General features: G+C 39.5%; 1 protein-coding gene across 1 annotated transcript; it reads right to left on the minus strand.

Moving 5' to 3' along the window:
* Positions 1-8599: 8599 nt before the first annotated feature.
* On the minus strand, positions 8600-9769 carry LOC114184539 (uncharacterized). Its single transcript, XM_028071847.2, has 3 exons — positions 9658-9769; positions 9464-9561; positions 8600-9313 (listed from the first exon to the last, which is right to left on the minus strand). Exons 1-3 carry the CDS (start codon positions 9767-9769, stop codon positions 8600-8602), a joined length of 924 nt encoding a protein of 307 aa, XP_027927648.2.
* Positions 9770-16805: the final 7036 nt, after the last annotated feature.

Below are 16805 nucleotides of genomic sequence, written 5' to 3' on the forward strand. Positions count from 1 at the left end.
TGTTTTCCCTTTGGGCCAGCCCTTAGGTCCAAGAGTTTGGGGCAACCTCTAAAATAAAAATGCAAAAAAATAAAGTGGGCTTTACATTCTCCCCAACAAGAGAATTTTCGACCTCGAAAATGAAGACTTACCAGGTAAAAAGATGTGGATGTGATTTCCTCATATCTTCCTCCAACTCCTAAGTCGAGTCACCTATCCTCCGATCCCAGATGATTTTGACAAGGCTGACTGGTTTTCCCCTACGCTCCTCAACTCGACTCTCCTCTAAGGCGATGGGTGGTATTTCCACGGTGAGGTCCTCTCTAATTTGTATATCCTCCGTTTCCAACACGTGAGCCGGATCAAACACATACTTCCTCAACTGTGAGACGTGGAACACTGAGTGAAGATTTGCCAGCTAAGGGGGCAAAGCAATCTCATAAGCTACTGGCCCGATCCTCCTCGTGATCTGATAGGGGCCAAGGAACTTAGGAGAGAGCTTCCTTGAGCGGAGAGCCCTTTCCACACCAGTGGTCCGGGTCACCCTCAAGAACACGTGATTGCCGGCCGCGAACACCAAGGGTCTCCTCTTGCGATTCGCATAGGCCTTCTACCTACTCTAAGAAGCCTGCATCTTATCTCTCACCATCCTCACTTTCTCTATGGTCTGCTCCAACAATTTTAGTCCAACCAGCACTGCCTCCCCATCTTGATACCAACATAGAGGGGTCCTACACTTCCTGCCATAAAGAGATTCATATGGTGCCATACCAATGCTCGCGTGAAAACTGTTGTTGTAGGTGAACTCTATCAAAGGCAGTACTTCGTCCCAAGGACCCAAATGATCCAATATGCATGTCCGCAGCAAATCCTCAAGTGACTGAATCGTCCTCTCAGAATGACCATCGGTCTAGGGATGGTAGGCTGAGCTCATAGTCAACTTGGTTCCCAAGGCATCCTGTAAGGTTTACTAAAACTGTGATGTAAATTGTGGGTCTCTATCAGAAACTATGCTCGAAGGTACTCCATGCAACCTTACTATCTCTTTAATGTACAACTGGGCCAACTTGGCCATTGACATCTTCAAGTTCATCGCCAAGAAATGGGCACTCTTAGTTAGTCGGTCCACTATGACCCAAATGGTGTCATGTCCTCTAAAAGTTTGTGGCAAATGGGTCACAAAGTCCATCGAGATGCTGTCCCATTTCCACATTGGTATCTTCAAGGGCTGTAAGATCCCACCAGGTCTCTGATGCTCCACCTTCGTCTTCTGTTACGTCAAACAGGCGGATACAAACTGTGCCACGTCCTTCTTCCTCCCCTGCCACCAGAAAGTCTCCTTGAGGTCCTGATACATCTTAGTCATGTCAGGATGCAAGCTAAGACGACTCTTATGTCCTTCTTCGAGGATCAATTTCTTCACTTCAACATCATCAGGCACACACACTCTGCCCTGAAATTTCAATATGCCATCATTACCCAAAGCAAAGTCATTTGCCTCTTTTGACCCCAATTGCTCTCTAACCCTGTTCAGACTAGCATCCAACAACTGTCTTTCTCTAACTGAGTTCAGGAAGTCACTAGATATGGTCAGGTTACTACACCTAATGAATCCTGATTCCAACTCCACCTGCAGTTTCATGTCTCTAAATTTCTCCAACAGTTCCACCTTCTTGATCATGAGGTGTGCGGTGTGTACTGTCTTCCTACTCAAAGCATCAGCTACTACGTTCGCCTTCCCTAGATGATACAAAAGCTCAAAATCGTAATCCTTCAAGAATTCCACACATCTTCTCTGCCTCATTTTCAGCTCCTTCTGATTAAACAGATACTTAAGGCTTTTATGATCGCTGAACACACGAAACTGGGCGCTGTAGAGGTAGTGCCTCCAGATCTTCAAGGCAAACACAATAGCCGCCAACTCCTAGTCATGAGTGGGGTAGTTTCTCTCATGTACCTTGAGTTGCCTCGAAAAGTAGGCCACCTGATGAAGGATTGACCCCAACCAAGGATGAAGGCACATGCTTAAGAAGACTAAGCATGTTTAGAAAGGAAGTTCACTAATCCTTCATCCCTTTCATTTGTGCTTGTTATTTTTTGATTCCCTAAGTTGACTTAGTTGAATCAACTTTAGTTGACTTGTTGACCTTTGACTAGGTTTGACTTGTTGATTATAGTTGACTTGACTTAAGCCAACATGCTAATCTATGTTTATTTGCTTTGTAGGCTAATTAGGAGTAAGAAAGCAATGCTAGGTGGCGCATGGTGATTGGGGAGCATAAATGATGTGGATGAGAGAGTAAAGCAAAGGCATAAAGCATAAAGTAAAAGACATAAAACAAGTGTACCTATGTACCTTTGGTCTCCTTTGTTTTTAGCACACTTTGGCCACTTTTTGGAGACATATGAGACACATTCTTTGTCTCCTTTTGTGCTAGAACGAAATTAGCCTTGCACACACCATAGTTGACTCTTTTGTCTCTCATTTTTGTAACCTTATTTGACCTAGTTTCTAGAAGCTAGGGTTAGGTTTTTGTAGAGACATCCTTAGGTATCTTTTATTTGCTTAGAGGCCCCTAAACTCTTCTATATAAGGGGTGCTCCTAGACATGTAAAATGGTTGAACATTTTGAAGTAAAAACACTCTTGTGTCTCAACCATTTGTGAGAGTTTCCTCCCTTGGGAGTGAAACTTTTAAGCCTTATCTTGCATAGCAAGTGGCGGCACACATCCACTCATCTTCAAGGTTGCCATGGCTTCTAGCCTAGCCTTGTAGTGGCGTGCTTCTCACATTTTTACCATTTCTTCCCTTTCCATTTTATGTTTTCTTCTTCCTTTAATTGTTCTTGGTTTTCTATGGTTTATGTGCTTTCCATTTCCTTTTTGTTTTGAATCAATCCATCATCTTCTTCTCTTGAGCTTTGTGAAAGGAACCTTCACATCTAGATAGCTTGCTATCTTAATGTCCAGTGGGGATTTCGCTTAGCTTTCTTAATCAACTCACACCATATTCAATAATATTAAAAAGGAACAAGATAATCCTTCATCATTTGGTATCTAGAGCTTTGGTTGTCCTTGAATATGGTGTTTTCATGTTCTAACCTTGTCTTGTGTAGCTATCTTTTAATGGTTCACATAAAAACAATGCTGGCAAAAACTGTTCACGATTTTAAAAGATTAAAATGCACCTGCTCAGTGGTCCAAAAATTATGTTCTTGATGTCCAAAGAAAGCTCTGTTAGTCTAGTTTTTAACAAAAAAAGAACCAATGCATTTGGAGTTCTGTGGAGAGAGTTATGATTGAAATAGTGAGCAAAGGTCAGAGCTGCCGAGATCACCGCGAATCAATGTTTTTCAGGTTATGTTGGACAGTTTTGGCTACTGTTTTTGTTACTCTTCTTACTCCTAAATGTTGTTGGATAACATGTCTTTGTGTGCTTAATCATTGACCTTCATTTCCAAAAGTTTAAATGCATGATAGCTACATGTTTGAGTCTTTAAATGTGCCTAACTTTTGCTTGAGTCATATGTCATATGTTAGCTTGAAGTTTTCTTATTCTTGTTTTTCCAAGTATTTGAATCTTGCTTTCACTTTATGTCTTGCTTGATGTATGCTTCATGAAATTGATTTTGGCCTAAAACTTGAGGAACTAAGTGTTCAAGCCACCTAAAACTCTTTCTCACCATTTTATGAAACTAGTTGTGAAAAGAAGAAAATTTTTGCACCAAATATTGTCTAAAAACCGAGAGCAATCTTGCTCATTGGTGAACTAAAAGTGTATTTTTCACTAAGTGTTATGCTACAAGTTTCATGCTTGAGAAGTGGGTGATATTGGCAAATTAGTTCCATGCTTTAACTTGGTTATGATCTTTCTTGGTGTATGCATGATTTAAGACTTGAAGATGCTTGTCAAGTACTTTCCATAGAGTCTTTAAAATGTGCTTTTCTTGTTTTAGTCTTGTTAAAAGTTTTGTCTCAAACTTTTCTTCTTTAGAGTTTAGCTTTCCTTGTTTTTATGCTTTTCTTGCTTGTCACTAGGTGTTCTTCGTTTTGTCTTAGTAGTTTTCTTTTCTTGAAACTCTTGGGATGTTGTGGCCGAATCACTTGCCTTGCATTTGAAAGGTTTTGAACAAGTTTTTAAAAGTGTTTGCTTCACTCCTTTGGAGGAGCTTTGAGTGTAGCCTTGCCTTATTACTTTGGGAGAGTGATCTAAACACTTGGGTTACATTTTGGGTTGGAATTGGTCTCGGTTTTCATGTTGTCTAACTCCTAATCCATTTATTTTGTCTTGGCTTTGAGTGTTTTGTTGTAGGAATCATGGCAAGTTCATCAAATGCACCTACTCTAAACAAAAACAATACATTGATGAGATTACTTCGGGATTTGGAGTTCTCTAGGAAGGAGTCCTTTGAACAATTGAGAAAAGAAAAGGAGCAAAGTGACCTAAGAATCCAAGAGCACATTTAAAGGCTTGAAGCTAAAGAGCAAGAAAGAGAGGTTAGGAAAAAAGGGCATTCTAGGCGCAACCCATCACAAGAGAAGCAAACTCCAAAGATTCCTAAGTTCTATGGTGGAAGTGATCCAAAAATCTTCCTTGATTGGGAAGCTAAAGTTGATCAAATTTTCAATGAAAATCATGTAAAGGATCAAGCACAAGTTGGTCTAGTAGTTTTAGGATTTTTGGAGTATGCCAATACTTGGTGGCATAAAGTTTGTAAGAATTATGACCAAGGGCCACCCGCGGCTTCTTGGATGGACATTAAAACTCTTATGCGCTAGATTTGTTCCTCCCTCCTATAGGAAGGAACTTCCTTTGAAGCTCCAAAGGCTTCACCAAGGTTCTATGAGTGTGAGTGAGTACTTTAAAGAATTAGAGTCTCAAATGCGTAGGGTTGAAATAAAAGAAACTAATAAAGAGAAAATAAAAAGATTTGTGAGTGGTCTTATGAGAGACATAAAAGACCAAGTAGAGTTGTATGAGTACTCCACTCTTGAAAATGTTTTCACACTTGCCCTTGGGATTGAAATTCAATTGAAAAGAAAAAGAAGTGCAAAAAAGAGTTACTCACCCAACCACTACTCTAGTCACTCATGGAAGGGAAATGATAAAAGGAAACATGATAAGTTCCCTTCTAACTCTCATAAAGAACCACCAAGTAAAAGTAAGTCACCAAGTGATCACATTCACCATTCCACTTCTCAAAGATCAAGTTCCATTAAATGTTTTAAATGTTTGGGTTATAATCACATTGCTTTAAATTGCCCAACCAAAAGGACCATGATCTTAAAGAAGAGTAATGATGTTGCAAGTGAACACTCATCTCCCCATTCTCTTTCAAAAGAATCTTCTTCCTCTAGTAAAACTAAAATTTTTGAGAAAGACCCTATGTTATTAAGGCGCATGATAGGTCAAGATCAAAGTGAGCTTGAGCCAACTCAAAGAGAAAACATTTTTCAATCTAGGTGCAAAATTAACAAATGGGTTTGCTCTCTAATTATTGATGGAGGAAGTAGTACCAATGTAGCTAGCACAAGGTTGGTGGAAAAGCTTAGCTTAGAGACCATTCCTCATGCTAAGCCCTACAAGCTTGCTTGGATAAGTAAAGAGGGAGAAATAGATGTCAATAAACAAGTCCTAATTAACTTCTCTATAGGAAGCTACAAAGATGAGGTGCTATGTGATGTTGTTCCCATGGAAGTCACACATATCTTACTAGGTAGGCCATGGCAATTTGATAAACAAACTTTACATGATGGCTATACCAACCAATACATTTTCTTCAAAAATGGGGAAAAGACAACTTTACTACCTCTATCACCTCAAGAAGTTAATAAGGATAGAAATATAATAAGAAAAGATAAAGAAGAAAAAGAAAAGGGGCAAGTTTTCACCAAGGTTTTACTTGCCTACAAAAAAATTCTTCCAAAGCAAGATGTGCATCACTCTTCCTTCTCTTCCCAAGCCAAAAAGGAAGGCCCAAAGCATAAGCAAGAGAGGAAGAGTAGTCTAGAAAAGAGGGATAGCCTAACCAAAGGTAGGGGTAGTACCCTTAGAAAAGATGGAACAAGAGCTCATAAAAGGGAGGCGCAAAACCTCTTCCAAATCAAGTCAAGCTCCATCTACAAAGGCTTAAAGAATTTGTGGTCAAATTCTCTCCAAGAAGGGGAGGATGATGAAGGATTGACCCCAACCAAGGATGAAGGCACATGCTTAAGAAGACTAAGCATGTTTAGGAAGGAAGTTCACTAATCCTTCATCCCTTTCATTTGTGTTTGTTATTTTTTGATTCCCTAAGTTGACTTAGTTGAATCAACTTTAGTTGACTTGTTGACCTTTGACTAGGTTTGACTTGTTGACTATAGTTGACTTGACTTAAGCCAACATGCTAATCTATGTTTATTTGCTTTGTAGGCTAATTAGGAGTAAGAAAGCAATGCTAGGTGGCGCATGGTGATTGGGGAGCATAAATGATGTGGATGAGAGAGTAAAGCAAAGGCATAAAGCATAAAGTAAAAGGCATAAAACAAGTGTACCTATGTACCTTTGGTCTCCTTTGTTTTTAGCACACTTTGGCCACTTTTTGGAGACATATGAGACACATTCTTTGTCTCCTTTTGTGCTAGAACGAAATTAGCCTTGCACACACCATAGTTGGCTCTTTTGTCTCTCATTTTTGTAACCTTATTTGACCTAGTTTCTAAAAGCTAGGGTTAGGTTTTTGTAGAGACATCCTTAGGTATCTTTTATTTGCTTAGAGGCCCCTAAACTCTTCTATATAAGGGGTGCTCCTAGACATGTAAAAGGGTTGAACATTTTGAAGTAAAAACACTCTTGTGTCTCAACCATTTGTGAGAGTTTCCTCCCTTGGGAGTGAAACTTTTAAGCCTTATCTTGCATAGCAAGTGGCGGCACACATCCACTCATCTTCAAGGTTGCCATGGCTTCTAGCCTAGCCTTGTAGTGGCGTGCTTCTCACATTTTTACCATTTCTTCCCTTTCCATTTTATGTTTTCTTCTTCCTTTAATTGTTCTTGGTTTTCTATGGTTTATGTGCTTTCCATTTCCTTTTTGTTTTGAATCAATCCATCATCTTCTTCTCTTGAGCTTTGTGAAAGGAACCTTCACATCTAGATAGCTTGCTATCTTAATGTCCAGTGGGGATTTCACTTAGCTTTCTTAATCAACTCACACCATATTCAATAATATTAAAAAGGAACAAGATAATCCTTCATCACCACCACCTTCTTTTCTTGCATCAAAACACAACCAAGTCCCAGATGAGAGGCGTCGCAATAAACTTCAAAAGGTTTACTCACATCTGGGATAACTAATATAGGAGCACTCGTCAACCTCCGTTTAAGCTCCTGAAAGCTCTCATCACACTTGTCCGTCCAAGTGAAAGGTTGATCCTTTCGACTAAGTTGTGTCAGAGGTGCCACTATCTTGGAGAATCCCTCTATGAATCTCCTATAGTAGCCAGCTAAACCCACGAAACTCCTGATCTTTGTTGCTGACTTGGGACTTTCCCACTTAACCACTGCCTCAACCTTCGTTGGATCCACTGCAATCCCCTGTGCAGATATCACGTTCCCCAAAAAATGAACTTCATCCATCCAGAACTTGCACTTGGACAACTTGGCATATAGTTGCTTCTTTCTCAAGACACCGAACACCAACCTCAAGTGTTCTACGTGTTCCTCCTAAGTCCTGGAATAGATAAGTATGTCGTCTATGAAGACTACGACAAACTTATCCAAGAATGGTATGAAAATCCTATTCATATAATCCATGAACACTACAGGAGCATTGGTAACACCAAAAGGCATAACCACGTACTCATAGTGTCCATACCGGGACCTGAAGGCCGTCTTCTGTACATCCTCAGCCTTTACCAATATCTGATGGTACCCTGATCGCAAATCAATCTTTGAGAACACGGATGACCCTTGCAACTAATCCATCAAGTCATCAATTCTCAGAAACGGATATTTGTTCTTGATGGTCATCTTGTTTAACTACCTGTAGTCCACACACAGACGTAAACTCTCATCCTTCTTCTTCACTAGCAATACTGGTGTTCCCCATGGCGAAGTACTTGGTCGAATGAATTGTTTCCCCAATAACTCCTCTATCTATCTCTTGAGTTCCACTAACTCTGCCGGAGCCATACGATACGAAGCCATCGACACCGGTCTAGTTCCCGGCACTAGGTCAATAGAAAAATCCACCTCTCTATTGGGAGGCGACCCTGACACTTCATCTGGAAACACATCTTCAAATTCCCGTACCACTGGTATGATAGTCTTCTCCTCTCTCCACTGCTAGATGTGTGAAGACTATGTAACACTGCGCGCCCGCTTGTAGTTCCTTCACAACCCCCTGTGATGTTAACAACTCAGCCTCCTCTAAGTCGGGGAAAAGCAACTTCTTCTCTTGGCAATCTATAAGAATGCGATTGGCAGAGAGCCAATCCATTCCTAACATCAACTCCAGCTCTATTAGAGGTAGGCATATCATATTTACTTTGTACTTGCGTCCCTCTACCTCCACCGAACACCTTGCACACAAGGACGACGTCCTGACCAAACCCGACGCCGGAATAGACACCACAAGCTCGCACTACACCGACAAACCCAACTTTTTCACACAAGCATCTGACACAAAGGAGTGTGTCGCTCCAGAATCATACAACACACAACATCTCATCCCAAACATAACACAATAACCTATAACAAGGTTACCTGAGCCTGCAGCCTCTGCTTCTGTCATAGAGTAGACTCTACCCATCGCCTGAGGCTTGTTGCCTTTGTTCCTCTGTTGGTGCTGGGTAGGAGTTTGTACTGGAGGGTGTGCCGCTGTCCTGGCAAGGGTGGGATAGTCCTTCTCGAAGTGGCCTTCCTTGCCATAATTGTTGCATCTACGGTAGCCTTCCATGCGTGGGCAGACACTCCGCAAATGAGGGCCCCTACATGTGTAGCACTGCATTCGGCCTTGCTGGGGAGGAAGGCTCCTAGACCCCTGAGACTGATGGTGAGGTCTGTCATACGGTCTCCTCCGCTCCTCATGTCTGGGCTTGGACCCAAATGGTCTACCAATCCTTTGTGGCTGTTGTGGGCGCTGACCTTCCACTTCGTTCTTCATCTTCTCCATCACCTTGGCCTTCTGCACCAGAGCAGCAAAGTCCTTGATGGATAATGGGGCCACCATCAAGCGAATATCGTCGCGAAGACCATTCTCGAACTTGTGGCATCTCCACTCTTCATCAAATGGCAGTGTATAGAAGCGACTGAGGTGCTTGAACTTCTCAGCATACTCTGTTACAAACTTCCCTCCCTAAGTGAGTTGGAGGAACTCCACCTCCTTGGCATATCTGACGCTGTCAAGAAAGTACTCAGAAAGAAACTTTCTTCTGAAAGCTTCCCAAGTAACAGGTTCTCCCCTTTACTCCATGATGGATTTCATGCTAATCCACCAACGCTCAACCTCCCCGGTGAGCATGTATACTGTGAAAGCCAGCCTGTTCTCCGTTGAGCACATCTTCGCATCAAAGATGCGCTCCAAATCCTTCAGCCATTGGTCTGCTGCATCAGTGCTAGTCTTTCCGTTAAACTTCACGGGGTAGTGCTTCAAAAAGTCCTCCAGGCTCCACTCCCTAACTGTAGGTCGTGGTTACGGACCGAAAGCGGTTGCAGCCGTCTTGTTCTCTTCCAACTGTCGGAGAGCTTCCATATGTTGCCTGTGAGCATCCTCCGCAACTACCCTAGCAGCCTCCATTTGCTGCATCACCATCTACTGCTGCTCATGCAACGCTGCTTATCGCTTCATTGATGCCTCGTGCTGCTGCATCATAGTTGTGCTCTGTTGGGTCATAGCAGCTACCATCGCTTCAATCGCTCTGGCGATATCGGGTACGTCGCCTTTAGAGGATTGGGAGGTCCTACGATGAGGTGCCATAGTTCACTAGCACACAGAAAATCACTTGGTTAGGCTTGATAAAACAAGATTTTAACTAAAAACACTCAGAGAAACACAGAGAAAGCTAAGCGAACATCCAAGTCCACAGACCTAAGGAATGACCGCTCTGATACCATAAATGTAACGTCCCATTTAATTAATAAGCGTAATTAAAGGAAGCGTCACACACAAATAGTATAGTAGTGCAGTCCTGCGGTCTTAAACTCAACCCCTACAATATCCTAGGCACACCACGATGCCAAAACTAAACTAGTTGCAACATTCAACAATAATTCCAAAAGGAAATTAAAAAGCAAACTAATACATGGGCCATAGTCTAAAAAGAAAGCCCAAAAAGAATAGATCCAGTCCAAGCAGACTATGCAGCGGAACCTCCATCACCCTGATGATTACGGGGAGCTCTCACCTCTGCTCACATCAACAAATTGATGATCATTGCAAAAGAAAAGACCACACCCCAGAACATACAAAAACACATAGTAGGGTAAGCTAGAGTAGAAAACAATTTATCATGCAGTCACATACTATCACCCAATCCAAGCAGTATTTGTAAATCATCCAACATGTTATGACTTTCTCAAGCAATACACTAGACTCTGACTCGACTCATCCGGATACATATAATCTGGTTAGATTCAGTGGATGCTTGCACTTGTGGTGGATACCTCTGCTCACCCCCGAGCTATGCGTTACAAGTGTTACAATGAATCAATCCCCCCCACACAAGGTTAGCCGTTAATGAGTTTCAGGCCTCCTGCTACTCTCACCACAAGAGTAAGTCCGCTCTAAGTGAGACCAACTGACTCCTTAGAGTGTTAGGATGTAATCCTTACCTTGAATCCTTACGTCCCGACCACTGAAGCATGACCCTGAAATCTCACCTAGAGATTTCAAGAAATTACGTACTGACCACTTACCGAACATATACAAACAGCCAAGAAATAGATACATATATCATGCATAGGAACTCCATACCAACATCCGTATATAAACCTCTCATGTATAATTCATATATAGATCATGCCAAACTCACAATTCACCATATATAAACCTCCCTTAATCATGTATATTCACCCACATCATGTTACCACATAAATATTCATTCAAAACATATGTAAAACTTGTAAGATCAGTGAGGAAACCAAACAAACGCACAGTCTCGCCCAAATCCTCGCTAAGGCTGAAGAGTCTCGCTCAAGCGAGAGGTTTCCCTCGCTCAGGCGAGCTCCCTTCGCCTAGGCGAGGGTTCAAAAAGAGGGAACAATAGCCTTCGCGTCCTCTCGCTTAGGCGAGCCCTTCTCGCCTGAGTGAGATGGACTCTCGCTCAAAATAGAGGTGCGTCGCCTGAGCGACAGTTTGCACAGGTTTTAGGGACTAGCCTCTGATACTCTCGCTTGGGCGAGGCTGGCTCGCCTGGGCGAGATTATCAGGGTTCTCCACTGTTCTCGCGTGCACAAATAACCCTTTCAACCAAAACAATATTCTTAAACATATTCAAGCAACAATAACGACGACCAATCATCTCAAACTTAGAAACAAAACCAAAACACCATAAAATCGAGATAAACACTGAGCTCTAGCTTCACTTATCTAGAAAGGGTTTAGTAGAGGACCTCGACACCACAAGAGTGAGCACATCAGCTCCAGAATAGTTTAGGGAATTGGAAAAACAACGGAACAAAACATAAGAGGAGCTCCCTACAGAATCCTAGCTGGGAAAACACGAAAATATGACAAGGAAGGGATGGTACGAGACGAAGGATAACTTACGTTGAGCAGGAAGGAGCTTTGAGCGAACTTTACAGGGACGAGGAATCAAACCCTAGCAGAGCTTCTTGTTGCGAAAGGGGAGAGTTGAGGGTTGTGTTTTCTGCAAGGTGAGGGGAATGGAAGGATTAGGGCAGACTTAGGGTCTGTTTTCCCTTTGGGTCAGTCCTTAGGCCCAAGAGTTTGGGACAACCTCTAAAATAAAAATGCAGAAAAATAAAGTGGGCTTTACATTTTTTTTCTTCATAAAATTAATTATATACATTTAAATTATTTCAATTAATAGAATTAATTATTTCAATTTTAAATATAAAAATAATAAATCTAACGCACATTAATTATTTTTAATGAGTGTTCTACTAACTATAGTTAGCATTCTACTTCCATTAATTCCAATCAAATGCTCATTCACTGACAGGATATGCGTTAATATCACTTGGAAAAACATCAATTCAATTCACTCGATTCCAATTAAAATTAAAGCACGAGATGCAATTTCACTAATGGCAGCGGAAAGCATTTTTTTTTAAATCTTTCAATTGAATCCACTCACATAACATGCAATTACTTTACGAAGCAAGACGACATCTTTCTTAAAAAAAACAAAAAGGAAAAAAATGCTTTTCATATTTCACCTTCATCGTTACAGTGAGGATTTTGTAATTGAAAGCCAAATACATGATTCCAATTAATTTGAAAGGTGCAGCGGTTCAAACGATTATCATATGCGGCTTTAAGCATAAAAACCTCTAAATATAATAATTAGGATTCATAAAACTGTGGGGGCAAAACATAAACTAGGGTTCATCGTGTAAAGAAATTCTTAAAGTTATAATTACAATTTATCATAAATCGAGAAAAACACATCATAATTCATTCCATAATATTAGTTTAGAATTTTAAGATTCATTATTCTCACACATTAATATAAATATAAATATATATATATATATATATATATATATATATATATATATATATATATATATATATATATATAAAAGTCATAATAGATTCTTATTTTGATCATAAAAATTTAATGAAAATATATTTTTCGATCTCTATCATTCAACCTCTTTTTTATCTTAATCTGTTTCTCCTTTTACACATCTTTAATCGTATTATTAAAGAATTTTATGACCAAATAAATCTCTTTCAAAAATCGAAGTTCATTACATTAAATTCAATCTTATACTTTATTAAATCATATTTTGAGTTCATCATATTATTTTAAATAAATCACATAATATATTAATTCATGAATTAATTCTAAAGTTTGAAGTCACCAGTATCGACAACGAGAGGTAGTGTTTGTGGAGTTTTTTCGAAATGGTGAAATTCAGGTTACTCGGGAGTTCGGAAGTATGTTTCCGGGAGTTTGGAAGAACATTTAGGAAAAGAAAATCTAGAACAATAGTGGGAGGTACAAATTATGTACAATCTGAAAAAGTATTCAGAAGTATATATTCAATTTTTTCTCATGAAAGACTATTCCGAAATAGAAATATTTGTTTACTGGACAAACTAATCCCAAATAGTAAATGTGCTCCATTCCAGAAGTTAAACGAAAAACAAATTTAGACATTTTTGTAATGCATAAGAATAATTTAGACATTTCATAAGGATAATTAGACATTTTATTCACTAAAACTTCATAAGGACAATTTAGACATTTCGTTTGCTAATGGTAGGCCGGTAGAAAATAGGGGGCAACAAGCAATAGCTCAAAAAAGAACACTTACGTTTGCTGAACATGTTCATTTCTACTTCTTGTAACGAGTGAATTGCAATTTCCACTTCCATAAATTTAAAATAACCGTTTTACCGTTAATATTTTATTTGAAACCTGTTCGTCCTTCATTCATAATTTTTTTTCGCTGCTGGTTTCTCCACCAAAATCAAAGTACAACTACTCCGTTGGGTGACGTTGGATATATTTGTAATTTTTCATTTAAATAATAATATAATTAAATAAAACATTACACAAGGTAAAATAAAGAGTAAAGATGGGAAGTATAAATATCACTCATTACAACAAAGTTCCAGATACTTAGAGAGAAGTTTAATGTACACCACGATGCTATAGACTAAACAAGATAAAAGCTGAACAATACATACAATGAATTCTCAAGGAACGAAGTAAAACATGGACTACAATCCTAACAGAGAACTCGAAGAAGCGGGATCTGACCCAAGACGAGTTAAGCAGCAGAATCTTCATTACCCTGTTGAGCACGAGGAGTTCTTGCATCTGCTCACATCAATAAATTGATGATCATCGCATAAAGAGAAAATCACACACAGAACATACAAACAAGCAGAAAGGGTAAGCTAAAATAGAAAAATATTTTTTTATCTTACAATCGCATACACTTTCATAGCCCAAGGTACATATATCAACCAATCATGTTATGACTCGTAAACAAGCCTCTACGACTCAAGACACGACTTATCCGGATACATATAATTAGTCAGATTCACTGGATGCTTGCACTTGTGGTGGTCTCTACTGCTCTACTGAGCTAATTGTCAAAGGGTTTCATCCTACCACTCATAAGGTTAGCCTTAAAGTGTCCCATGCCTCCTGCTACTCTTACCACTTGAGTTAGTACGCTCTACGTGAGATTAACTGACTCCTTAGAGTGTCAGGATGCAATCCTTACCTTAAATCCTTAATAAATTATATAATGAGGCACCACCATGAAACTCCCACTAACAGAGGTCATGGAATGACGTCCTAACCATGAGGCACCACCATGAGATCTCACCTAGAGATTCATAGAATTACGCCCTGACCAATGAGGCACCACCACGAAACTATCGTAGAAGTACGTCCTGATCAATGAGGCACCACCATGAGATCTTGAATTACATCCTGACCAATGAAGACACTACCAATTAAATCAAATAGGATCTCCCCCATGGAATCTCCTATATTCTCACACAAGCATTTGAAGACACATATTAAAATCATACAACATATTTCTCTCTTGGAAAATAACTAATTCTTATAACTTTTATCCAATCCAACTTAACAACACATTATGCAAACAATTTGGGATTTTAGAAATAAAACTACAGCTTGTGTAGAGCTCCAAAAATGTTTTATTTATATTCAAATTAAATATGATTGAATCAAGAACCAAATGAAACAAAAACCAACTTAATTGAATAACTATAAAGAAAGTTATGCACCAAACAAGCAACAAAGGACAATGCTATCAACAACCAAACTACAGTGATCTTGCGATAAACACGGCTCTCACTAAAGAGCTTCGATTCAAGATCCGACCAGTCAAAGTCAGGAACTATGTGATAAGGATCAACTTGTTAAAATTTCAGCTCGATCCAACAATTAACGAAGTAGGAACCTTCATTTTACGAAAAGTATGCAGTGTAAAATTAAAGTAGCGCCACATCAATCAAACACACTCATTCCAGAACAAAAATAAGTACACTGTATTTCAAAGAAAAGGAGTTCTAGCTTCCCTTGCCTGGATAGAGGATAGTAAATACCACGAGCACACTTCGGAGGAGCACCACAGCTCCAGGAACAACTTAGTGAGATGGAACTAGAGTTTAACTAAATGAAGAATGGGGCCAAACCCTAGCAGAGCTCATGAAGCATTCAAGGGAGAGGGAAAGAGAAATTGTTTCTAAGAAAATGCAAGAATGAAGGAGTTAGAACTGGTTTAGGGGTTTTGGGCATCCTATGGACCAGCCCTTAGGCCCAGCAGATGGGGCTACGCCCCTTAAATTTTAGGGTAAAAGAAGAGGGTTTTACAATATTTAAGAACAAATGAATTTATTTAGAGAAAAACACTTGCATTTTTTTCTTTTATTTTTTTCGAACTGTGTAAGATTTGTGTTCGAGATCGTCAGTTCATTAACCATACCACACAAAGAATTCATGCAATGCCATTTCTTCCTGCATCCACTGTTTTTCTTCTTGCACCTCCCTAACTTTGAAACTCCCCTTTTATCCTACTCAAATTAAAAGCTCCCAATTACTTTCTCTCATCCATCTTTTCCTTCTGTCATGAACACCACCTGCCTCTCATTCTCTCATGGTTAGATGTACCTCCCTTAGTAGGAGTAGACGAACACCAACCGTGCACGGTTACTCCTCCAGAGTCATTACCGGAATGATCAATAAGGGATACATAAGTTAGAAATCATTTCGGAAGGGTCAATCCAAAATGTATTTTGTATTCGGAAATCTATCCTGGATTCAATGTATGCAATTATGTTTATCGGAATAAGTAATCCAAAATAAATTACTAGATTTTGAAGTATATTTTGAATTGCTTAATCTGAAACTCAATTATGGTTTCTGGATAAGCTAATCCGGAATAGTGCAGGCACTTTCACAGGGTTGTAATGTGCTCCCGTTAGTTCTGCAATGCCATTTTGTAACTCTCCTTACAACTTACCAACACGAAGTGAAGCGCCATATTATTTGTTTAAGAGTCCACAAATGAAAGAGAACACACCCTGGTTAACATAAAAGAACAATGTTTGATTAGAAAACACCAAAGAAAAAAACAATGTCTTATTATATGTGTGAAGCGGCAACGTTAATTCAATGGTCAAGGCTACCCATTATTATGTCTTTATTAATCTGGCACTCATAAATAGAAAGAACTCGTGGCATTAATTATATGCACGACCGTGGAATAAAAAGACAACATTGTTTAATGCATTTATTTATTGAAATGAAGCTGCAGTAGAAATTATTCTTTGAAAAATAATGGAAGCACATGCATGCATGCACTCTTCTCATCACACTGTGTGACAAACATGCTCTCATGCTCCGAGAGCCAACATCACCACTCTCTCCATTTGGTCCTCTTCCATGCTCTGAACCCTAATGATGTAGTTCCGGTAGAACACAAAGAAATATATGAAAAAGATGATCGTGTATTATTAAGTCTCTATAAAATGTTACAAGAGGTGTGATATATATACACAAAGCATTGAGAGTTTGTCAAATAAAAAACGAAAGCGTAAAACGGAATGTGACCTTTGTAAATATATATGTAATTTGTAAAGCCGAAGGAACAAATTGTAAATATAGTGCCAA

This window comes from Vigna unguiculata, chromosome 5 (genome assembly GCF_037176805.1).
Source record: "Vigna unguiculata cultivar grain cowpea cultivar isolate G323 ecotype 2 chromosome 5, ASM3717680v1, whole genome shotgun sequence".
Lineage (NCBI taxonomy): Eukaryota > Viridiplantae > Streptophyta > Magnoliopsida > Fabales > Fabaceae > Vigna > Vigna unguiculata.